This window comes from Furipterus horrens, unplaced genomic scaffold, assembly GCF_987537825.1.
Source record: "Furipterus horrens unplaced genomic scaffold, mFurHor1.1.pri manual_scaffold_9, whole genome shotgun sequence".
Classification (NCBI taxonomy): Eukaryota; Metazoa; Chordata; class Mammalia; order Chiroptera; family Furipteridae; genus Furipterus; species Furipterus horrens.
Window position 1 is genome coordinate 85,397,542 of NW_028327179.1, and position 26,543 is coordinate 85,424,084.

The 26,543-nt window shown below is 38.2% G+C and overlaps 1 protein-coding gene across 1 annotated transcript in view; it reads right to left on the reverse strand.

Moving 5' to 3' along the window:
* Positions 1-9,401, reverse strand: part of TNPO3 (transportin 3) — an 84,668-nt gene extending 75,267 nt beyond the window's left edge. Inside the window, 1 exon segment of the mRNA XM_090287493.1 lies at positions 8,917-9,401. Coding sequence (XP_090143619.1) covers positions 8,917-9,036 — 120 coding nt within the window. The 5' untranslated portion in view covers positions 9,037-9,401.
* Positions 9,402-26,543: the final 17,142 nt, after the last annotated feature.

Consider the following 26,543-nt stretch of genomic DNA (forward strand, 5'->3'; position numbering starts at 1 on the left):
TCTGGTAATATTTTCAGTACTAGGGTACATGCTAGGAAAATATAGGAGGGGTAATCAGCAATCTCAATTTTCTTATGAATTAAATTTGTTTTTAAGTTCAAAAGAGCTTAAAATCCTATGACATCTGGAAAACAGTATGGCAGTTCCTCAAAAAAAATAAAATAAAATAAAAAGCATAGAATTGTTATACGATCCACCAATGCCCTTTTCAGATATGCTGTATCCTCAAAAGAATTGAAAGCAGGGATTCCAACGTATATTTATGAACCCATGTTCATATCAGCGTTACTCAAAATAGCCTAAAGGTAAAAACAACTCGTGTCCATAGACAGATGAACGTATAAACAAAATGTGGTACATGTATTATTATTCAGCCTTAAAAAGGGATAAAATTCTGACACGTGATACACCATGGATGACCCTGAGGATATTATGCTAAGTGAAATAAGCCAGTCAAAAAGAACCCCAAATAATGTATGATTCCACTTATATGAGGTACCTTGTCAAATTCATCAGGACAGAAAACAGAATGGTGGCTGCTAGGGGCTGTGTAGGGGGAAATGGGGAGTTAGCTGTGTTAAAAGGCACAGAGTTTCAGTTTTACGAGATTAAAGATGTTCTGGAGATGGATGGTGATGGTTGCACAACAACGTGAGGCTACTAAAAGACACTGAACTGTACACTTAAGATGGTTTAAAATAAAGAATTTTATGTTATATATTTACTGCAATTTTTAAAAAGAATGAATTCTCACACATGCTACAGTGTGGATGAACCCTGAAAACATTATGCTAAGTGAAATAAGTCAGATACAGCAGACAAATGATTCTACTTACATACGGTACCTGGAGTAGTCAAATTCGCAGAAACAAAAAGCAAAATGGTGACTGCCAGGAGCTGAAGTGAGGAGGGAATGAAGTTATTGTTTAACAGGTAGTTCTAGTTGGGGAAGATAAAGTCCTAGAGATGGATGGATGGTGATCATTGCACAAAATATGAATGTACTTAATGCCACTGAACTGTACACCTAAAATTAGTTCAAATGGTAAAGTCTGTTATGAGTAGTACATCATAATTTTTTTTTTAATTGATAAAATCTATTTTCCATTTCCCTAATAAGCATCAGTGCAGTCGAAAGGAAAAATATGCTAAAGAATTATCTGGGAGGCTTTGGAAGAAAACTGTGTTATACTTGCAAAATGTAGCAGTGCTCTGATAATTTTATATCCCAAATCAAACCATCAGCTCTGGTCCAAGGCCTGGAAAGACAAGAAATGAACTAATCCAAATATGGATGAACACCACTAGATAACATACTACCATACCAACCAAAATACCACCACAAATTCTTTTTTTTAATGATTGTTTTCCCTTTTATAATAATTTTTTAAAAATTAATTTTATTTTCATGATTAGGGTGAGAAATATTTATTTTTTTGTCCCACTTATTTATACATTCATTGGCTGCCTCCTGTATGTGCCCTGACTGGGATAGAACCTGCAACCTCGCACACTGGGATGACACTCCAACCACCTGAGCTACCTACCCAGCTGAGGCTACGAATTCTTACTCAGAGTCTCCACTACAACAAAAACATAAAATGTTTACATTTGCACTGACCAAGACGTGATTTTAACTCTAAATTTTAATTAATTTAAATTTAAATAGCCACAATATCCATCTGGCTACCATAGCAGAAGACACAGCCAGACTGGTAAATCTTTGGGAAAAGGTCTTTGGTTTTTAATGTTTACTTATTATATACTCCAACCTTTCAGCAATGCAAGGCATACAGTATAGCTCACCCTTAAACAACATGGGTTTGAACTGCACAGGTTCACTTACATGCAGATTTTTTTTCAATAAATACAGTAAATATATTTTCTATTCCTTATGATTTTCTTAATAATTTCCTTCTCCAGTTTATTTTTTTAATGTATTTAGTTTAGAGAGACAGTGAAAAGGAGAGAGAAACACTGATTTGTTGTTTCACTTATTTATGCATTCATTAGTTATTGTATGTGCCGTATACTGGGTGGAGATCAAACCTGCAACCTTGGCGTATTGGGACAATGCTCTAACCAACTGAGCTATCCAGCCAGCTTACTTTATTGTAACAACATGGTATACTAGACATATAACAAAATGTGTGTGAATTGATTGTTTATGTTATTGGTAAGGCTTCTGATCAACAGTAGGCTATTAGTAGTTAAGTTATTGGGGAATCAAGTTTATACTCAGATTTTCAACTACCCCCAACACCTGCGTTGTTTAAGAGCCACCTGTATTCCTATGTTCAATGAACTAACTGAGCCACAGAAGTTGTTTAGGAACATTTTCTATTTTCTAGAAGGTTTTCCTTTCAAGAGCATGTTATGTTTTAAGGGTCACTTGACTGGAGGATGGGAGTATAAGAATAAAAAATGTCGGATGTGAGGGCAATCTGGCTGCGATATCTGTCACCCCATTGATCTCCAGGGTTGATTCGGCTGATCTGGCTGGCTAGGCGGGTGCCCCTTCCTCCGTCACCGATTCATGTGCATCCCTCCCAAAGCTGCACGCTCACTCGAAGAGGACGACCTTCCCAACTAGAGGAGAGGACTGGTCTTTGGTCAAGGGTATATGAGTAGCTGTGCTCCCCTGCTAGAACCTCCAAACAAGCTCTCAAGAATAAAAAATGCTGCCCTGGTCAGGTAGCTCAGTTGGTTAGAGCATCATCCCAATACACCAAGGTTGCAGGTTAAATGCCTGGTCAGGGCACATACAAGAAGCAACCAGTGAATGCATCAATAAGTGGAACAACAAATAGATGTTTCTCTCAAATCAATAAAAAATAAAAAAAAATTTAAAAATAAAAAATGCCTAGATTTTCAAATAAATCAAATCAATGACTGCAATTGCTAGAGAAAAAAATCAAAGACTAATGTTATAGAACTAAGATAAAGAATCAAGATTTTCTGAAGAGGGAAATTACTAGGAAGAAATTTGAATATGATATTCCATGACTTTCCTGATATTTATTAAATAGAAGCAAATTCTCAAGGATATAATTAACCACACATGACAATGCCACAATGTAGTCTATCAAAGCATGTAGGATATCCTTTGATTTATGCTTTTTATTATTGCTTTTTGGTTTTCAGGCTGAACTATAAAACCCAGACATTTATCTCTGTAAAAGTAGTCTCATAGTCTCCTCCTTATCATCTAAATTACAAACTTAGAACAACTGAGTAGTGTAATCATTAGCCTATAAAAAGGTGGTTTTTCCTTCCATGTCTCCCTACATTGTCTACTAATTTTGGTTACTGGAGGTGGGCAAAGGAAACTACTAGGTGTTCAGAATAGTCCACTGTTGGATAGGCTTCGTTTTTGATCCATTTCAAAATAATTTATTTCTTTTAAAATACTTTGAAGGTATCAGTGATATTTGCCCATCACATAAAACAAAACCAAGGTTGTAGGTACTTTCCAAGAACTGTAGTAGAAAAAAACATTTAGAATGATGAATGTACAATAGGTTCTTTAGAAAAAGGCTGTATTATATAAATATTAGTGAAAGAGAAAAAATGCTAATTCACAGCACAGACTAACCCATATCCAATTTACACCTTTACATCAAAGCTGTTGTCACCAGGTCATTAAAACTATACTAAATGATGCCCTGGCAAGTGTAGCTCAGTTGGTTGAGCATTGTCCTGCAAAGCGAAAGGTCGCTGGTTCAATTCCCAGTCATGGTACACGCCTAGGTTGTGGGCCTGGTTCCGCTGGTCTGGGTGTGTACGAGAGGCAACCAAATCAATTTTTTCTCTCTCACATCGATGTTTCTCTCCCTCTCTTTCTTCCTCCCTTCCCATCTCTTGAAAAATAAAGTAAATTAAATTAAAAATTTTTTTTTAAAAACTATACTAAATGACTCTAAGATTAGGAAAGTGTGGGGTTGAGGGAAGAAAGGATAATCGTTTTTCAAAATGTATATCCTTCAAAGTGGTTTTAAAACAAACCAGGCAAAATCTGTTCCTTACCAATTTCAAATTAAAAATAAAAACACTAAAAAAAAAAAAAAAAAAAAAAATTAAAACACTATTGTTACTACATTAAAACAGAGTGCTGGTTAAAAATGTCACTTACTGACTACATCAAGAAAGCTTTATTGAGTCAAAAAATTCCTCTCCTTTTCTACAGCCAAGTCTTTCAAAGTATAAAAAGGGGGCTATATAAACTTATAAGGTTGTTTTTTTAAAAAAGGGATGGGGAGACTCAGAACATCAACACAGGAGGCTGAATAATACTATTTTCAATTCCCCAGGGATATGGTAGAAAATAGCAGCAAAAATAAATGAAATCATAAAGACAAATTTGAGTTATCCAGCTGTCCCCTTTGGAGGTGCCTACATGCTGCAATTCATTCAACGAATGGGGTGGGCAAAAGTAGGTTTACAGTCATGGTATGCAAAAGTTTATTCTTATATTATAATGGTAAGCTGCATGTCTTTGTCCATATGAACTGTAATTCTACTTTTGCCCACCCCAATCTTGATTCTTTCTTTCTTTCTTTTCTTTTCTTTCTCTCTTTCTTTCTTTCTGATGCAGGACTCGTGTGATTGCATCACACTACTCAGAATGTTGCACAATTTAAAACACATTAACTGTTTATTTCTAGAATTTTCCCATTTAATATTTTCAGACTGTGGTTGACCACGGGTAACTGAAACAACAGAAAGTGAAGCCATGCATCAGGGTAGATGGCTGTATTGCAAACAGTGCCAACTAGGAGAGAGAATGGCTAGGTGCCGGTCCTCAGGCACTGCTACCCAACAATAGATTGTGTTTGGAAACATCCTGAGTCTCAGTTTCCTCATCTGCTAAGTGCATTAATGAGTCTGTCTTGCTCAGTAGTCAAGGTTATTTTAAAGCCCTAATGAAGTAATGCTGGTCCTGGGGTTCAGTGATGCAGGATATATTCAATGACTTTTGGGACAAAGGGATTTTCTTAGCTCATGTGCACTATCTATCCTGGAGTCAAAATAATTCAGGGGTTTTGCGTTCTATTAAAGCTTGAGCATCTTGGCTATCATCTATCAGAGCTTACAGCTGAACTAATTGGAAGAGTGGAGAGCCCTGCTCTGAGCAGGCCAGCACCTTCTCCTCCCTTTTCCTGTTTAGCATCATTCTTAAGTTAATTCAAGTGGGACAACCAGCCTATTGTTTGAAAGAAGCCCAAGTTTTTTGAAAATACCATTTTTAGGTCCATTTCCCTGGGCTGATCGTTTCTTTCTTAGTAACCATAGTTTATTCCTTCAACTATGGTTATCAGAATATATAAATAAATAAAAAGATATTACAATCTATTAGGGGAGACAAAACAAACAAATTTTCAAAAAAGTAAAAAAAAAAAAATGCCTCTGGATGTTCAGTGTGAGCAGAAAGGACTTTCAGTTGAAAAGAATCAGTTAAGACTTCAAGGGGAAAGTAGAATTTAGGCTGGGCTTTGAAAAAATAGGTTAGTTTCTTCATTTGAAGAAAGCACTGGGAAAAAATAATAGTAAAAGCACAGAGGTAAGAAAGAATCAAATCACAATAATGGACAAAGGTGGCATTCCCTCACCCCCCACCAAAACCATTTGCTTATTATGGAAGATAATACAGCTATCTGAATGCTGGAGGGAAGGAACCCGCAAAGAAAAGAGTCTGAAGAGGCAAGTGATACACAGGATAACCAAACGATCAAGGTTCCTGAGAATTCAGAAAATGAGATGCAGAGCACCTGTATCAGATAAGAGGAAAAGGGAAATGCAGTTGAATATACACATGCTGAAGTTTTACCAAATCAGAGGTGAAGGGTTGATGGAATATTTAAGAAAGTGACTAGCAAAGATAGATCCTGGAATCCAACCTGGATAAAGACAAGACTGAATAAAGAAAAAGAAAGGGCTTTGTCAATGGAATAAGGTTTTGATGAAATTCAATAACTAATACAAGGACTTGTGTTTAAAATTACTGAACTGACTGAACTCATCGGTTTGCCCTCATTAGTTTCCTTCCACCAGAAAAGGAAACAGTTACCAGTTTGAACATATTGAGATGATATTTGCACTTACTGACAAAGTTTGGGATGAATTGCAATAGATTTATATAGAAAAGGAAGCAAATGTTGGGGGGCAGGGGAGGTAATATTTACCATGAGGAAAATAAAAGTTGCACAAAATGAGAAATATTACCATGGTACATATGCTGTACGGTTAACAATGTGCATTAATTTAACAACACCAAAAAAGTAATATAATTATGTTGGATAAGAAGAAGTGCAGGGAACCTAAATCCTCATCTTTCATAGGAGGAAGCTTATATATAACTCCTCTTTTTCATCCTGGGCAGCTTTCTTGTAAAAATTTTCATTTTACAACTTTTTTAAAAAGTTTTTAAAGTTGAATTTTGAATTCCAGTTTAAAAAAAAAATAAAACTTTATTTTTTATCAAAATTAAAATTATGTAAGATTTTTCAGCCAACAAAAGGGAAGAAGAGTGGGTTGTGACCAGAGCAGAATGTCTGAGTTAGTGATTTGAGGAGCTGGTGACTTTTTAATTATGACAAGATCCAGAGTATAACTGTGACCAGGTTGCTGAGAAAAAAAGAGGTAAAAAGGAATTAAGAGGCCCAAGTGGTAGCTGAATTGTCAGTCCAGATGCTGAAGCTGCCTAAAAATGATCATGTGTAGCTGGGCTAAGTATTTCCCAGGTTACCCTTTCCACCCTTTCTACCATGTTTACTTCCCCAGTATGTAGGACTCTATCAACAGGTTTCCATGTGCCCTAGCTTCTGGTTGGGTTTCTCCAACAGGGAATCCCAGGGGGGAGGTTAGGAGAGTAAGGTCAAGACATTTATTCCTCCAGCTTCCTCCCTCCAGTCACCTCATGCTGGCTGTGTCCCTTCAATCCAAAACCACTACTCCTGTCAAGGCAGCCAACTCCATACTCTTCTTGAGAGTTCAAGTGACCCCCCCTCCTACTCCTTCCAGCCTATGGGTGTTAACAATTTGGCTACAGGTTACAACACTACCTCTTTAGGTACTACATCTTTATAAATAGTACCTTATTATAAAATAAACCCTCCTCAAATTATCCTATTTCAAGTGTGCCAACTATTCCTGTTGGGACCCTGTGTGATGAGGTAATGAGGATGATGATGACGACATAAGGCTGTAACAAAGAGTAGTGTAAAGTAATAAGAGAAAAGTGACTACCATTTAAATATCAATTACTGCCCTGGCCAGTGTGGCTCAGTTGGTTGGGTGTCATTCTGCAAACCAAAAGGTCAATGGGTCAGGACACATGCCTAGGTTGTGGGGTTCGGTCTCCAGCAGCGGCCGGTGCAAGATGTTTCAATGTTTCTCTCATACATTAATGTTTCTCTCCCTCTCTTTCTCCCTCCCTTCCCCTCTCTCTCGAATCAATAAAAGAAAATAAATAAATAAATAATTACTAACATATTTTGAGTTCCACGTTCCAAGAACTTTTCTTAGCTCTTCGTATTAATTCATTTAATCATCACAAGCACCCTATGTGGCAGGCAGAGATTTTTGTCTGGTTCATGTCCAAATACCAATGCCTAGCACAGTTGCTGGTACATGATAAGTACCCAAACACTGACTTAAAATACACACAACAATAAGCAAGTTTAGTAGGGAAGGGCTGACTTTTAGTATGGTGTAGCATTTCTCCTGTTTACTTTGAAAACTATAGAAAGATCAGGAACTTGTCACTCTCCAGAGCACAGAAACTAATTAAACACTAACTAAGACCATATGTTAATGATTTTCTTGTGTAGCCTAAAATGAATCCTATTCTTTTATCTTCCATGAGGTTACCCAGGACATGAGTTTCCAATTTTTTTTTTTAGTGTAATATTAAAAGTTGTAAGTTTTTAAACATTATGCACTTGCAGCCGAGGCTGATTTAAAAGAGCAGAGCACTTTTAAGTACCAGTTATTAGTTCAAAAAAAAAAGAAATAAAAGAGGGGGCAAATTTATTTTATAAATTGCAAACATAAGAATGGTAAAGTCAGCAAGATCAAGTACACACACTCACACAAAAATAAAGCACAGCAAAGGTGAGTATGAAAATTAGAGAAGTAATCATAAGACACGTGAATCAAAGAATGCAGAAATACAACAGGTATAAAAGGTTGCGATTAAGCCCCTCACTGGATGCTCACAGTTACATGGAATAATCAAGGACGCTATGATACCCTTATCTTATAAAGAACCGAAAAAACAAGGTTAGAGAACCAATACACAGCAAAATAAGAACTGCAAAGATTTTTCTGAAATCAGAATTGATGTTCTTTATCCTCACATTACATCACAATTACGCTCCAAAACACAGGCAAATTTTACGTGTAAAAGAATCCAGAAACCTGGTAAGTTTTGAGAATAATGAACTCAAACTAGAGTGAAACATAAGCAAGAACAGTGAGGTGTAAGGCAACAACTACGAACTGCCAAGCGCAACACTTAGGTACCAAGGGGAGACGGATAAAACATCTGTAAGTGGAAGACGGGGAATGACTGGGGCTACATTTGGTTGAAGAAAGACAAAACGGAAAAGCAGGGCCTAAGGAGCAAGCAGCGTGGGTACACTTAAAGAGGGCTATATCGATGCCACAGTAAAGGGTAGGACCTACAAATCAGAATCTACGGGGTGGGGAAAGGGCCAGTTCGCGACCAGCCAGCTGCGACTTTTTTCTAAAAAGCCGCGTAGCTAGCTGTAGCTTCTCAGCCCCACCCCGCGGGAAGCAGCTCCTCCCCAAGGAGGACCTCACGAGGCCAACCACCGAGTTCGGGCTCCGGCTCGTGCCCAGTTCCCCACCCCGCCCTCTCCCCGCGGGGCAGAACTGCCTCTCTGGGCCCCTCACCGAACGCTGCAGCTCCCCAAGCCAAAACGAGGCGCGCTCCTTTCCGCTGGGATCTGGGTCGTGGTAAAGCGCCTGCACTGCCTGGTACACGAGCTGCAATGTTGGCTTTGTCCCTTCCATGGTGGTGGTGGTGGTAGTGGCAGTGACGGCTCTGGCTCTTCTCCGAGGCTTCTCCGGTTGCTCCCCCTTCGTGCTTCCTTACAGTGTCAGCCTCGGCCGCTCCCCAACTGGCGCCATCTCCTCTTTGGCCGTTACCAGGGCAGAGGGGTTCCCGGTGGAAGTTGCCCCCTCGGAAACAGGAGTTAGATCGTACTCAGGTTCCTGGCCCTTTCCCCGATCTCCTCACTAGACTCCAGACTTCGAAGTCCAGACGCCGGTTCTCGCCTCTTCACCCGCTGACTGCCCCTCAGAAGTCTGTCCCAGCACCACACAAACCACGCAACGTATCTAAACCGCGTTAACCCGGACCGGAAGAGACAGCACGGATACCTTTAGCACACTTCCGCCTGGTGCAGTGCAAACGGCCTCCTCCCCGGCACGCCTCTTCGTGTCTTCCCGCCCTCTCCCGGAAGTGGCCCTGCAGGGCCGGGAGCCGGAGAGAAATGCTCCCAGGTGGTTCTCTCAGTTCCTTGCTTCCGACTGGAGTCCTAGAACCCACTTTAGGTCCCATTCCTGAGCTGCTGTCCTCTTCTTGGCAATGGCTCCGAGGTGTTTCCTCTGCCTTCTGACTTCTCCATCCCTCTCCAGAGAATTCTTCCTGACCCTAGTGGCTAAAACACGTCAATTCAACTATCCAAGGTGTGCTTACTGTACTGGAAATCCAATGACTTAAAGACAGGTTTTCTGTGTTGACTATTGGAGGAGACAGACACATAATCAAATAACTGTTGTACAAACCTGAAATATGTGCCACGTTGAAATAAATCCAAAATGTCTAGAATCCCTGTTCAGCCCCCTTTCCACTAAGTTCTTATACCCAAAACGATATTTCTATTGCTCAAAACACTGAACTCCAGAGTATTTGCATACATCTTTTAGGTCATTCACAAGTTGAATTGTATTTTTGTGTATGCCTTTCTTTTGGAATCAAAAATAAATGGTCTAACAATTCTTAGTTCACAAAAGAAAATTAAAAAATCTTGAAATCTGTCCTAAGGAGAAATTTGGGACAAAAGGTAGTAATAGTATGTTAAAGGATTTTGCAACATTGTTACTTCTTTGCAGTAGTAAGTGCTACTATTTGATGAATGCTTACAATGTATCAAGCACTTTAGTTACAAGATCTTAATTATTCCTTTAACACTATACCAATTAAATCCCCATTTAAAGAAATAAGTCGTAGGTAATATAATTTACCCAAGGTCACACAGTTCTTAAATGAAAGTCAACATTTGATTCCAAATCAGTTTCACTCCAAAGCCTATTAAATATTACAGTCCCTATCATTCTAGGATTTAATTTGTTTCTGAATTGTTCTTCTCAAGGGATTTTCACTGCCAACATCACAGTGAAAACAGTGTTACTTCACAGAGTCGATGTAATTCCAAAAAGAAAAGAAACTTCATATTTTGGTTACCTAATTCACCTATTCAATAAAAAGAGATTTAGTAAGACCATCTTGGCCTCTGCCCTCATGGAGTTTACAGTCTAATTGCAAAGAAAAACAAGGAATTCAATACAGTTAAAAAGTTCTATGAATATCCACAAACAAAAGAATGATGTTGAACATACTTTGTACCATATAAAAAAATCCTAAGAGATAAATGTAAATGCTAAAACTATAAAACTGTTGGAAGATCCCTGACCCATGTAGCTTAGTTGGTTGGGCATCTTCCCACAAAGCAGAAGGTTGCCGGTTGGATTCTTTGTCAGGGCACATGCCTGGGTTGCGGTTCCGTCCCAGTCAAAGCATGTACAAGAGGCAACTGATCAACGTTTTTCTCCCTCTCTTTCTTCCTCCCTTACCCTCTTTCTAAACATTAAGTAAATCAAAATCTTAAAAAATAAAACTCTTGGAAGAAAACAGGAATATATCTTCATGACCTTGGATTAGGCAATGTTTTCTTAGCTATGGCGCCAGAAGCACAACAATAAAAGGAAAAATAGATACATTGAACTTCATCAAAACTAAAAACTTTTTGTGTCAAATAACACTTAAGAAAGTGAAATGACAACCTACAAAATGACAGAAAATATTTGCAAATCATGTATCTGATAAGGGATTGGTATCCAGAATATATTTTTAAAACTCTTAAAATTCAACAATGAAAAGATAATTCAGTTTTTTAAATAGGCAAACGGTTTGAATAGCTATTTCTCCAAAGAACATATACAAATATATATGAAAAGATTTCTCAACATTACTAGTCATCAGGGAGATGCAAATCAAACCATAATGAGATGCCATTTCACATTCATTAGAATGGCTAAAATAAGAAAGACAAGAATTAGCAAGGATGTGGAAAAATTGAAACTCTCACACACTGCTAGTAGGATTGCAAATTGGTCCAACCACTTTAGAAAACAGTCAGGCAATTCCTCAAAGTTTATACAGAGTTACCATATGGCCCAGCAGTTCCACTCCTAGGTGTATACCTTCAAGAAACGAAAACATAAGTTCATAGAAACACTTGTATATGAATGTCTATAGCAGCATTTTTTTGTAATATACAAAAAGTAAAAACAAGAAGTCCATCAACTGGTGAATGGATTAAAAAATGTGGATAACAAAATACTCCATACAATGGAATATTAAGTATTAAAGGAAAGAAGTACTGATACATGCTACGATGTGGATAAACCTTGAAAACATTATCCTAAGTCAGCAATTTTCAACATTTTTCATCTCATGGCACACATAAATTAATTACTAAAATTCTGTGGCACACCAAAAATATATATATATTGCTGATCTGACAGAAAATGGGTATACAATAGGCAGCTATTGTTGCGTTGACTGTTATCATTTTTTAATCTGACAATCTAAGGGAAAGGAGGTCAGTGCCCCTGACTAAATAGTCAGGCATTGAATGTTTTAAAAATTCTTATGGCACACCAGTTGAAAATCATTGTGCTAAGTGAAAGCAGCCAGATAAAAATGAAATGCCCAGAATAGGCAAATCTCTGGACACAGGAAGTCAGTTAGTGGTTTCCAGGGGGTGAGGAAGAGGAGAAAGATGAAATACTCTGGAATTAGATAGTGGTGATGATTGCACAACTTTATGAATATACTAAAAAACATTTAATGTATGCTTTAAAAAGTTGAATTTTATGGTATATGGATTATATTTCAATAAAACATTCTATGATTAGGAATTTTTAAATACCACATAGATTTTTGGCCAAAAGTTACAAAAAATAAAATAAACAGTGTCTCACTCATCTTTGTATCCTCAAGCCATTGTCTAACATATTGTAGGTGCATAGTACATTTTAAGTGACTTGCCTCTTAGCTCTTTAGTCTTAAAAATATCATTCTAACTGCAATGCAAAATGGCTTAGGAAGAAGGGGTAGGTGACAAAAACAGGAATAAATCATTGGAATCATCCTGGTGAGGAGTGATGATAGCCTAGACTAAGCTGTTGGCAGTGCAGATGGAGATAGTGATTTAAGATGAATTTTGGAAGAATTTTGATGTGGTGATTGTTTGAGTTGCAGGGTATGAAGAGAGGGAAGAGAAACCAGACTTCTGAATATGGAACCCAGAAGAAGGAACAGCTTTTATGGTAGCAGGTAGGGCTATGGGGGCAAAGATGGTGAGTTTAATCTCAAACATGTTGAGTATTGAGGCATTCGCAAGACAGCCAAGATCAGGAGACTGTACCATGTGTGAGGCTGAAGCCAGGGATGGGGTTGAACTACATATTTGAGAGTCATTGGTGTATATATAGGTAGGGGGTGAAGACAAGGAGATGGTTGAGATGAGCCAGGGAGAAGAGGGCCCAAAGCAGGTCCCTACAGATAAACATTATTTAAAGGATTGGCAGAAGAAGTAAAGGCTAGGAATAAGGAGTGAGAGGAAGGTGGAGAACCAGGAAAACATGGACAGATCAGAAAATAGAGAGAATAGTATAGGGGACACATTTACTTATCTTGAACACATTACTTATATTGAAGGAGTGTCTGATGCTTCAGAGAGGTCAACTATGGTTAGAGTAATAAATTTGAAATAAAATAGAAATATTTGGAATACCAAAACCTCTTTTGTCTTTAGGCATGATGGCCACACTACGAACACTGAACTCTCATGCCAAGTTTGATGTGCCAACTCCACTCCCCACAAAAAGGGCCCTCACTTCTTCCTACAAGGAAATGAAATATATTTTTCTTTAAGCAAGAAGGTTGTTTTCTGAGGGAAAGAAAGAAAGAGGTGTTTCTTTTACTCACTAATGATGAGCTTACCCAAAGGTTAAATATCATCCTGCAATAACAAGGTCCTCTCCAGTTCCACACAGGCGCTGCCAAGGGGACTTCCATAAAAGCTTAAATCTGCCATGGGATACTATACATGACTCATGGTGAACTTCAGGTTACACTAAGCATGGATAGTAGCCCCACAAAGTCCTCCTGAGTTATTTTTTCTCACCCTCTGACCCCTGGGTAAGAAAAAACCAGGGTGAGGTGAGCCCTTGCACTTTGTAGAGAAGTTGCATGGACAGCATTACAGAGGCCAATGGTTTCCCCCCAGTACCTGTTATTTTATTGTTTGGTTTGTTCAAAACCTTCCTAGAGGTCCTTGAATTAATACTCTTATTTTCCTCTCTAATTCAAATTTCTCTGTCACCTGCCATCAAAAGACTTTTGATGAATACTCTGTTGTCTTAGTTGAGGCTGCCATAACAAAATACCATAGACTGTGGCTTAAATGACAGACATTTATTTTCTCAAAGTTCTGGAGACTGGAACTTCAAGATCCGGGTGCCATCCTGGTCAGGTTCTCGTGAGAACTCTCCTCCTGACTTGCAGATGACGGCATTCTCGCTGTGTGCTTATGTGGCAGAGAGAAAGAGATATCTCTTCTTTCTTGAAGCCACATTTCTATTAGAATAGGCACCAACTTATGACCTCATTTAACCTTAACTATCTCCTAAAGACTCTGTCTCCAGATACAGTTACAACAGGGGGTTAGAGCTTCCACACATGAATTCCTGTGGCTGGGGTGGAACACAATTCTCTCCTAGTATCTGCCATTACCTCCACTGACCTTAGAGAGTTAGAACAAGGCCTTCATCTTCACTAAAAAGAGTCAGGTACCAAAAAAAAAAAAAAAAAAAAAGAGTCAGGTACCATCAGACTTCTTGGGCACACAGATGATAGTAAAATCTCAGGCACAGCTGTGCTGACTGCTCCAGGGGCAGAGGTATGCTGTGCTTAACTAGAAGACAGCACACTTAGGCTGGATCTTGTAGCTTCCTGCTGGAAACAAGCAGTAACAAATTCCTCAGGGGGTAAAAGTATACTTGTAGGGTAAAAGATATATGTATAAGAATATTCATCCTAGTGCGACTTACCCTAGTGAAAAGATGGAAATCTTAATATCTATCCATATGGAACTGAACATTAGGGTAAATGCACATATTAGATACTAGATAGCCATTGAAAATCAAGTCATAACTATTGTTAATTTTGTATTGTTTTGGTTATATAGAATAATGACCTTACTTATTTAGAAGTACATACAGAAATATTTAGGAGTGATATGGTAAAATAAAGGAAATATCTGGCCTTTGTCCTCACCTCCTGATACAGTGCTTCAAAAACTAAGTGATAGGAATGTTTTTGTTATATAAGAAAGTGACTCAAGGTGGGCCCCTACGTAGCTTCAGGATGGGGGTTGGTGACCAGCAAGACCAATTAGAGAGTTGTAACTTTGAGCCAGACTGACCTCCCAAGAGTTGGAGGTTGAATTTAATCATGTGACTTCTGATTTAATCAATCATGCCAAGTAACAAAACCTGATCAAAACTCTGGACACTGAAACCCAGAGGAGCTTCCTGGTCACTGAACACATTGATATACCAGCAGAGTGACAACCCTGACTCCATCAAGAGTGGACATGGAAACTCTGCTTCCTTCCAAGAACCTGCTTGATGAATAACCTTTATAATAAAGCCTTATTATATTTATAGCACTTTCCTTAGTCTATCAGCTGCTCTAGAAAGTCACTAGAACCTATGGGGGTTGTGGGACCCCTGAAACCATAGCCATTCAGTCAGGAGTTCAGGTGGCCTGGGGACTACTGAGGTAAAGCTGACATCTGAAGTGAGGGCAGTCTTATGGGAGACTGATCACTTAAGCCTGTGGTGTCTGATTCTAACTCCAAGCAGTTAGTGTCAAAATTGAATTGCAGCACCAGTTGGAGTAGAAATGGAACAGGTAAGATATTCATGAAGTTGGTAATTCAGTTTAATAGACATGAACTTCATCCCCCAATAGATGAAGCAAATATGGTCAAATGTTAAATTGTCCAATGTAGGGGATAAGTAAATGTGTTTACCATACCATTCTCTCTACTTTTCTATGTTTGAAATTTTCCAAATTGAAAAAACATCAAAACTGGAACAAACTCAAGTCAACTTTTATTTATTGACATGAAAAGATGTCAAAGTATTGGAAAAGGAAAGAGCTTATGACTTGGTATGTGAAAATACCTATTGATATGAAATTATATCTATATTGGAATACTATAGGCAAAGAAAGATATCTGGAAGGATATTAAAAAAATGTTAGCAATGGTTATCTCTGGTGATGGGATGTTGAGTGGTTTCTTTTCTGTGTATTTTTTCATAGTACTCATCACCACTTGACATATATATAATTTTTGGCTACTCCCTCCATTAATATGTAAGCTCTATGCAGACATAGACTTTATTTTAGTCATTGCCATATCCACTGCTTTGAACAGCATCTAGCATCTGGCAGGTACACATTAAATATTTGTTAAATGCATTAATATTTATTTTATTTGAATTTTCATTTCTAATTTATTAATTTGAGAGAGAGATTGAGAGATTCGTTGTTCCACTTATTTATGCATTCATTGTTTGATTCTTATATGTGCCCTGACCAGGGATGGAACCCACAACTTTGGCACATCAGGATGATGCGCTAACCAGCTGAGCTGCCAGCCGGGCTAAACTTTCTTTATAATGATTGTTTACATGTTTAACAAACATATTTTATTAAAAACAACACAGCTGTTTTTTCCACCAAACAATGACACTATAAAGTTGAAGGGGCCAATGTTGACTGAATCTTGGTGGCCCTTTGTCAAGAAAGGGCTGCACAGCACACACCTGTCCTGGGCCGACTTCTCCTGACTACGCAACTCTTAGGCCCAAATTCCTCCATCTGCACAACCGCAGACAGCCCCAACTCAGCACCAAACAAATATCTGTTCCTTCAATTTAACCCACATTCAGGGCACCTGCCTTTGTCCGGCTCTCCAGCTCAGAACTGCCCTCTGTCTGGCCAGCTTTTCACTGAATTTCACTTGAAAGCAAATTCATACTGGCAGGAGGGACTGGGAGTGGACGATGGTGAATGAAGATCATGAATTTCTATAGACTACTGAGAGCGTAAATTAACTAACTATCCACAGTCAAAAGGAGGCTTGTTTAAAGATGTTCTGGAGGACACTTCTGATATGCTGGGGATTTCTGAAAGCACCGAGTAGGTTTGAATTTTTCTGAACATTAGTAAGGTGAGATTTGTTTCAGAAAAGGAAATGTGAGACAGAGAATTCAGGGACAATGAAAGAGAAAAAACATACACAGTTCAGTAAAGGTCCACCAAGCTGCCTCTGATTCCTTCTCCCTTCTCTCTCACAAAATCTTCCTTCCCCTATTAAGCTCTTCTCTTTGCAAGTCAGATATAGAAGGGGAAAGTAGCTTCTTCCAGCAAAATTAGTTTTTATGTCATTCTATCCACAGCTTACAATGGGGAACACAATTTTTATTGAGTTAGATCTGACACTTGTTTTTGATTAATTTTTGGCATCTGAATCCAAAAATGACCCCAGTTTTCCTCTATCACATCAACTTTTTAAAGTACAGGATACCCTTCCTTTGTCCCAAAAATCATACAAAATGTACATACAAAGGAAAATAAAGAAAAAATTACCTGAATATACTGTTATTTGTAGTTATTTTATTCATTAAAGGCTATATATTGTTACTGAATGTCAAATTGTGTACAAGTAGTAAAGTTCTGCTACCAAACATACATATTAAGGTATTCTATCTTTTCAAACGACAGGCTAGGAAATGCCAAAATGAGATACTTGAAACAATCTCCTTCTGTTGGTACAGCTTCCACAAATTGCTTCATGAGACCCAGTTTTATGTGCAGAGGTGGGAATATAATGTTCTTTCTGTCAACAAGTGGCTCATGTAGAATGTTTGGATCACCAGGTTTGAGGTCAGATCTTAGAGGCCAATTCAACTCCACCCAATGCTTCTCACAAGCTCTGCTGTCCCACATACACAGAAAACAGGGATACTTGGTGTATCCACGTTGTTGACCAAGAAGGAAGCAGATCATTTGAAGGTCAACACAGATGATTCAATTGTGCTTGTAATATTGCAACAGATCAATGGCTCTCTTTATATCTTCATATTCTTCACAAAAACAAACTGAATGGCAAATTGGGACTGCACCAAATAAATTGCCATTGTGGAGGAGAATACACTTCAAGCTCCGCTTTGAGCTATCAATGAACAGTCGCCATTCAGTTGCGTTATAGATTGGAATTCCCAATTTCTCCATTAAACCATGGATGTTATGGCAATACGCAAAGCCACCATCACTTCGAAAGTACTGCAGAAATGTCCTTTCTCTTGATCAAAAGTAGGATGCCTTTGCTCCTTTTTCAAGCGAGTTTTTCTCGTGCAGTCTTGATGCTAGGAGTTCTGAAGCCTTTTTGGATAGTCCCAAATCTCATGCCAAATCATTCAACTCATTCTGATCAAAACCCTTATGAACTGAGTCATCTTCAATTTCAAAATCTTCATCATTGCTGTCACTTAGTTATTCAGCATACTCCTATTTTTTTTGAAAGAGGGCAGTTCAATGAAAACTGGCACTGGGATTTCAGCTGAATGAGGCACTGGGCATAAAGCTGATGGTAGACTAGGATACTCTATTTTACATTTATTTTTCTTGTTATATCCTGATGTTTTCACTATATAAAAGTTAACAGTCACTTGAATGGTCTCTGGGTTCTCGCCAAACCACAGACATACCAAATGGCAATTTATCATGTGTTCCCTTTGTCCACATCTGTAAACTCTCAAAACTCTGTTTGCACACCTTGTGAAGGGCCCAAGACCTACCTTGATACTCAAGTTTTACTTTAAAATATGCAAAATAGGCTTGCCTGACAAGTGCGGTGCTGTTTGCCCTTTGACTGGGAATGGTGAAACTGCCACAGGTATAACAAAACAAATCAGGGCTGTTTAGAGACTTACGACGAGAAATAGCAGAGGCAGACATGATCTGAAGGAAAGGAAATAAGTATGTATGTAAATAAAAAAATAAATTCTGCTAACTCCTTGTATACAGACAAGAACCTGGACTACACTTTGGAATATGATTCACTATATAGAGCAGCACACAACCTCTAACCACACTGTCTCATGTGTAACTGACAAGTATGAACCTGTCGCTGGTCTCCAAGGTCATCTCCCATCCCTCCCCACTTGAGGGAGGTTTGCTCTCAGCCAACAGGAGAGTGCTAGTGCTTCCCTCGATCCAGGCTTGATCCAGCCTAGAGTGGTCACATTAAGATAAGCTGTACGGAAAAACTTGACATGATAGAAGAAAACTAACTGCAATTTTGAATCCAGCATGCCTATTTAAGTCTAAAACAGCTGAAAAATCAAACTCAACAGGAATTATGTTAAAAATTGTTCCCCTGTGTTATTGACACTTAATCCAGTTTTACTTCAGGATATTAAGCAATGCACCGAGGCTGGTGTGAGATGAGCCAAACTGTTGCCCAACCAGGCTGGAGAATTCGCTTCCTTCACAAATGCAGAAGGTCCCACTCATCTGTAGGGACAAAAATAAATAAATAACTCTTCTACTGTGGCATGATGAAAAGAGGGCTATCCTAAAAATCAGATCCGATGGTGCCCGTCGAGCATCACTTCTTTCTAGCCATGTGACTCTAGCCAAGTAACTACCTTCCTTGGCTGGATTCCCCTCCAAAAGGGGTCATGACACCCACCCAGCCAACACACAGAAAAGACCAAGATCATGTCAAAGTGCCTTAACACTGGCTCAGTGTAAACAATGTAAAGAAATTAAATACCCTTTTACAAATATATGGAGCCAGTCACTCCTGGTCTTATTGAGGTACTTAGAAATCACAGGTTTTTACCCCAAGCCAATAGGCTTTTCAAATACTGGAGGAATAGTGTATTTAACGAAGTACTGAGGCAATAAATCCACCAAAGTCTTGGGCACCCCGTCAGCCAAACACCTGTAACAACTGTCATACCTGTCACACTTTTTACATCTCCCTGCTTCCCAGGGTCAAAGTGCTTACCAGCCAGCTCCTGCTTCCTGAATAATTTAGATACTTAGATCCACTTACGACTTTCACCTACCCTGCTACTCTGCTTAGTAGACACTGAGCACATACTTGCTCTTGTTCCACACTGCTGGATCTGGACTCCAGGGCCTCTTGCCATGAATAAATCCAAATCCCTCATCATTGTCCTCCAGCCTTCCAGGTCTCTCTACAAAATTCAACCCACCTCTTCTCCCAACTCCCAAATACTTCATCTTCCAGGACTCCAACTTCCATAGCTCATCCCTGTCTGTCCCTCTGATTCTCAATGGTGCCTTTCAACCCAGTTGCACATTAAAATCACTTGGTAAGGCACATAAAAATATACCAATACCTGGGTACCTCTCTAGATCCATTAAATCAGAAGCCCTGGGGCTAGGTTTAGAGCTCAATCTAGGTACTCGAAAGCTTCCAGGTGATTCTAATGTGCAGCTAGGTTATTAGCCATGCCTTCATTTTGTTACAACAGTTTCTCAGCAGGAGTGCTGCTGGCATTGGAGGCAGGATGACTCTTCCTTATACAATTTGACCCAAGCATCATGGAATGTCACTAGCACACTCCAGGCATGGTGACCTCCAAAAATACACCAAACATCTCTAAATGTTCCTACTTGAAAATCTCACTAACCCCTACTCTTCCTCTAGTGCACCACCGGCCAAAGGGAAATCCCCTGCCTTCCCACCCCACCCTTCAGTTCTTGGGTGACTAACGTTCTAGTTTGCGCAGGCCCATGGTGTCCTCCAGCATGTGAGACTTGTAGTGCTATAACTGGGGAAGTCCCAGGCAAACTGCGATGGTTAGTAGCCCTAGATTTCCTTCTATTGCCTCCCATTGTTTTTCTGCCTTAACCCGCATCTTTTTTGGAAGCTGGCCCTCCCAACCCTGATCTCCAAGAGATTTAAAGTGGGAAATTGTTGGTGGCCATTTTCTGCCATGAAACTACTGTAGGGGGTGGGGGAAGATGTGCTGTGCAGAAAGCATGCCCATAGCGACTGAGGGAAAATGTGTCTAGGCCAGTGATTCTCAACCTGGAGCCAGCATCAGCATCAGTTACCTAAAGGGTTCATTAAACTAGACCGCACCCCCAGAGTTTCTGCTGTGGTAAGTCTGAGTGTGGCTAGAGAATTTGCTTTCCAAAGGAGTTTGCAGGTAGTGTTAATGCTGCAAGTTAGGGACTGCTGTGAGGACCCTTGCTCTGGGCCAGAGTTCCAGGACCCTTGAGGGCCCAATAGGCCCCGCCCTGCCCTGAGGTTACATGGACCTGTATCTTTGTAATAATTTCTTTTTCGCCTATGCAGGTTTTTGGACATATGGTTCACATACCATATAATTCACCCATTTACAGTGAATAATTCAATGATTTTTAGTAGATTCACAGGTATGCACAACCATAACCACAGTCAATTTTAGAATATTTACATCACCTAATAAGAAACACCATAGCTTTCAGTGATCACTCTTCTCCCCTTGGCCTCCTGCCCCCACCCCAGCCCTAAGCAACCACTAATCTACTTTCTGTTTTCTATAGTTTTTCTTGTTGTGCATATTTCATATAAATGGAATCATGTAATATGCAGTCATTTGTGACTGACTTTTTTCATTTAGCATAATATTTTCAAGATTTATCCACCTTGCAGCATGGACCAGTACTTCATTCCTATTCAGATCCTTTACCCATCTTTAATTGGGTTGTTATCTCTTACTGAGTTGGAACACTTCTTTATGTTTTCTAGATACAAGTCCCTTATCAGGTATGTGGTTTGCATATATTTTCTCCCATTCTGTAGGATGTCTTTTCACTTTCTTGGTGTCTGCTATAGGCTGAAAGTCTGTGTCTCCCCACAATTTATATGTTGAAAGCCTAAACCCCTGTATACTTGCAATGTACAATCCAAAAGTAAAATTAAGAAAACAATTCCATTTACAATTGCATCAAAGAATGAAATACTTAGAAATAAAAAACAAAAGAAGTGTCAAAGTTATACTCTGGAACCTATAAAACATCGTTGAAAGAAATTAAAGATCTATTAGGATGTGGGGCCTCTGAGAGGTACTGAGGTCATGAGAGTGGAGCCTTTGTGAATGGGATTATGCTTTTATAAAAGAGACCCCAGAGAGCTCCCTTGTCCCTTCTGCCACATGAGCATATAATGAGAAGTTTGTGACATGATGAGAGCCCTTACTGACCATACTGAGACCCTAATCTCAGACTTCCAGCCTCCAGAACTGTGAGAAATACATTTCTGCTGTTTACAGACTGCTCTGTGGTGTTTTGCTATAGCAGCCTGAAAGGATAAGACAATGTCCTTTGAAGCACACAATTTAAAAATTTTGGTAAAGTCCAATTTATCTATTTTGTCGTTATTACTCATGCTTTTGATCATGTATAAGAATCCTTTGCTGAAACTAAGTCATGAAAACTTACTTTTATGTTTCCTAGTTTTATACTTTTAGATCTTATATCCATTTGAATTTAACTTTTATACATGGTGTGGGAACTTTATTCTTTGCGAGTGGACATCCAGTTTCTCCAGCAGCATTTATTGAGAAGGCTATTTTTCCCGCACTAAATGATGTTGGCATTCATGCAGAATGTCAGCTGACCATAGATGTACACGTTTATTTCTGGACTCTCCATTCTATTTCCATGGATGAATAATCTCCATCCTATTGCCAGTACCACTCTATCTTGATTACCAACATTGCTTTGTTCTAAGTTTTGAAATTAGGAAGTGTGTCCTCTTACTTTGTTTTTCAAAATTGTTTTGGCTATTCTAGGTCAAGATGAATTTTAGAAGCAGTTTTTAAATTTCTACAAAGAAGTCAGTTGGGATTCTGATAGGAATACCATTGGATCAGTTGATCAATTTGGGGAGAATTGTCATCTTAACAATATCAAGTCTTCTAATCCATAAACATGGCATGTTCTTCCAATTATTTAGATCTTTATTTTCTTTCAACAATGTTTCTTAGTTTTCAGAATATAAGTTTTGCATTTTTTATTGTTTATTCCTTAAGTATTTTATTCTCTTTGATTCAATTGTAAATGAAATTGTTTTCTTGATTTTATTTTTGGATTGTTCATTGTAAGTGTATAGAAAAAATAATTGATTTTGTATACTGGTCTTATATCTTTCAACCTCACTGTATTCATTTACTAGTTCTAATATTTTTTGGCATATTCTTCAGGATTTTCTGTGTACAAGAGCGTGTCATCTGCAAATAGAGTTTTACCTCTTTGTTCATGCTCTGGATGCTTTTATTTCTTCTTCTGGCATCTCTGCCAATGTAAATAAATAAATGGTAAAGATCCAGGAGAGCCCATTTCCTACCTGGATGAAAGAAGGAAAAGGATCAGCACTGGACATATGTATTGTTTAGGAAAAACCAAAATAGTTTAGTTAGGGATGGGTATATAAATAGTACATTGTTCTTTCAAATTTTGCATTACAGTTTGATCCAAAGTTCTTTTAAGGAAATTTACTATTCATGCAAGTACTAAATTTATATTTCTGATACTGATGAAAGCCTCCTTTTACTTCACTTGTCTGGAAATAGTGTTTTTTGAACTTTTCACCAAAGTTGCTCTAAGGGCAGGGAAGAGGAAATATTTGAGTAGTTTTACACAGCCTATAATATAATGAAATAATTTCGAAGTGTTATGTTTTATATCAAAAATTCATGCAAATTTTACATTATACTCCAAGATAGAGTCATATTCATTTTAATATTAAAATAATGGTTTTTTAAAGATAAGAAAGGAGGCCTTGTTCTGGCCAGGTGACTCGGCTGGTTGGAGCATCATCCCATGTACCAAAAGGTTGCGGGTTCAATCCCTGATCAAGGAACATACTTTGGTTGTGGGTCTGATCCGCATTCATGGCATATCTGGGACAACCAATTGATGTTTTTCTCTCTCTCTCTCTCTTTCTCCCCCTCCCTTCCTTCCTCTCGCTCTAAAGTCAATAAAAAACATATCCTTTTGTGAGGATTACAATAATGATAATAATAATAATAATGAAGAGGACGAGACCTTTTACCATATAACCCAGCAATTCCATTTCTGGGTGTATATACAAAATAATTGAAAGCAGGAACTTGAGAAAATATTTGTACATCATATTCATAGAAGCATTATTTATAATAGCCAAGAGATAGAAGCAGCCCAAATGTCAACTGATGAATAGATAAACAAAATGTGGTATATATGTATATACAAACAATGGAATATTTTTCAGACTTAAAAAGGGATAAAATTCTGAAACATGCTATAACATGGGTGAACATCCAAGACATGAAACTAATGTAATAGGCCAAGTCACAAAAAGACAAATATTTTATGATTCTGTTTATATGAGGTATTTAAGGTAGTCAGAGTCATAAAAACAGAAGGTTGAGTGGTGGCTGCCAGGAGCTGAGAGGATTGTGGGGTTCTTTAATGTGCATAGAGTTTTAGTTTTCCAAGATGAAGAAGTTCTGGAGACAGGTTGCATAACAGTGTGAATATACTTAATACTGCTGAACTGTGCACTTAAAAATGACTAAGACGGGAGCAACTGGAATGTTCATACAGTGGTAATGGAATTAAAAAATGGAAAACCAGTTTTGTAGTTTCTTAAAGACTAAACATGAAAAAACTGAACATAAGCTACCATAAAAATGGTTAAGATAGTAAACTTAAGTCATGCCTTTTTACCACAATAATAAATCAGTTAGAAATTAAATATTTTAGACAGATGGCCTTATGGTTTGGTCAAAGGAAGCAGTTAGCATCTAAATTCAGCTAAAGCTGAATACACTCCCTTGGTTTAATTCATGGAAGTGTTTATATAGACATCTTTTAATTATCCTCCAAGGACTTCTCTGCTCAGAGAATCATTCTAATCCCCAGGACAAAAATAGACAAGAACTGAGACAAAGGGATAGAGCATATGACTTTCGGTGTGTTTCTGTCACATCATATGGGCCTTTCTGGGTCACTGCCTATTGTGTTCCAGGATTTAAGATGCATTCTTATATATTATTCTGCATAGGTTAAAAATTAGACTTTATGAGCAAAAGGGAAATCCTAAAAGTCTGGATCAACAAGCAAAGAGAACACAGGGGTCCCCCATCCTTATATATAGAGGTATGTGGGGGTCCGGGTGCTCTGTTGGAGCCACAGGTAAGTGTATTCTTTGCTAAGGGACATTGTTTCTGCCTGTTCTACCTTGTTATGGAGCAAATGTAAGAAAGCAGTCTGGAGTGAGGAACGCATGGATTGCTTGTGTGCTGGGCAGTCTGGATGTGGCGTACCTGGTGTTCAGTTGTCTGAAATGAAATCCTGGAGTTGAAATGAGAGTTTCCCAGCACTTAGAGACTTTGGTCCTGTGAGAGGTACAGTCATCCTGCTGGAGAAGGAGCCCTCCCATCCTGTGGGAGCAGAGATTGGTACAGCTCCTTCTACCAGGAGAAGGCCCAGTTTCACCCGGCTCGTTGTCCAGGTTACCCTGAATGAGTTTCCAGGGCTAATTCCAGGCAGTTCTGTTTATTGCACCACAGTTTCTGAATTCAAAAATAAATGTAAAACACATTTATACTGTCTGATGTTATTTTTTTCTATGAATCTGCCTCTTTCAACTTAAAGAATCAGTAATTTGCTTACAATAATTGCCTATGTCTTATCTTATTTTTAAAAAAGCATCTGTTATAAAGGCCATGAAATGGCAATTGAAGAGCAACAAATGATGAATAAACATATGAGAAGATTTCCAGTTTGGAGCTATTAAAAATAAAGCTGTTATGAACATTCATGTACAAATCTTTGTATGAAACATAGGCTTCCTTGTCTCTTAGGTAAATACACAGGAGTAGAATGGCTGGACCGTATGATAGGTGTGTTTAACTTTTTAAGAAACTACCAAACTGTTTTCTAAAGTGTATATACTATTTGACATTCCCACCAATGGTGTACAAGAGTTCTAGTCTCTCCACATCTTTGTCAACTCTCGGTATGATCAATCATTTAATCAGACATTCTAATAGGTATGTAGCAACATCTCATTGTGATTTTTACTTTCTTAATAACTAATGATGTATAATATCTTTTCATATGTTTACTTGCTGTCCATATAGATTCTTTGGTGAAACGTCTGTTCAAGTCTTTTAAAAATTGAGTAGTCTGTTTTATTACTGAGTTTTCCAGACACAAATCCTTATTCAAATAAGTGTTTTGCAAATTTTTTCTCCCAGTTTGTAACTTGTCTTTTCATAGTCTCACAATATTTTTTCCTTTTTATTTATTTTTAAATTAATTTTTTTCAATTACAGTTGACATTCAATATTATATTAGTTTCAGGTGTACAACATAGTGATTAGACTTTTATATAACTTATAAAGTGTTCCTCCTCTTAAATACAGTACCCATCTGACACCATACAAAGTTATTAGTGTTATTGACCACATTCCCTATGCTTTGCTTTACATCCCCGTGACTACTTTGTAACACCAATTTGTACTACTTAATCCCTTCACCTTTTTTCACTCAGCCCCTCAAACCCCCCCCCCCATCACAGTATCTTTTCAAGAAGAGAAGTTTTAAATTTTGACCAAGTCCAATTTATCAATTTTTTTATTGTGCTTTTGGTGTCATATCTGTGAAATTGTTGTCTAATCAAAGTTTATAAAGATTTTCTCTTATGTTTTCTTCTAGTAGTTTTGTAGTTTTAGGTTTTACAGTTAGGTCTGTGACCCATTTTGACTTCCCTTTTGTATATGGTATGAGCTATGAATTGAAGCGCAATTTTTTTTACATACAGATAGTCAATTGTTCCAGCCTCGTTTATTGAAACAACTATTCTTATTTCATTGAATTGCTTTTGGCTCTTCTTCAAAAATCAATTTTTATATCTATATATCTCTGGACTCTATCCAATTTCATTTTCTATCTTAATGTCAATAGCACACTATCTTGATTACTATTGTTGTATAAGAAGCCTTGAAATTCAGTAACGTTAGCCCTTCAACTTTGGTATTCTCTTTCAAAGTTGTTTTGGCTACTCTAGGATTTTTGC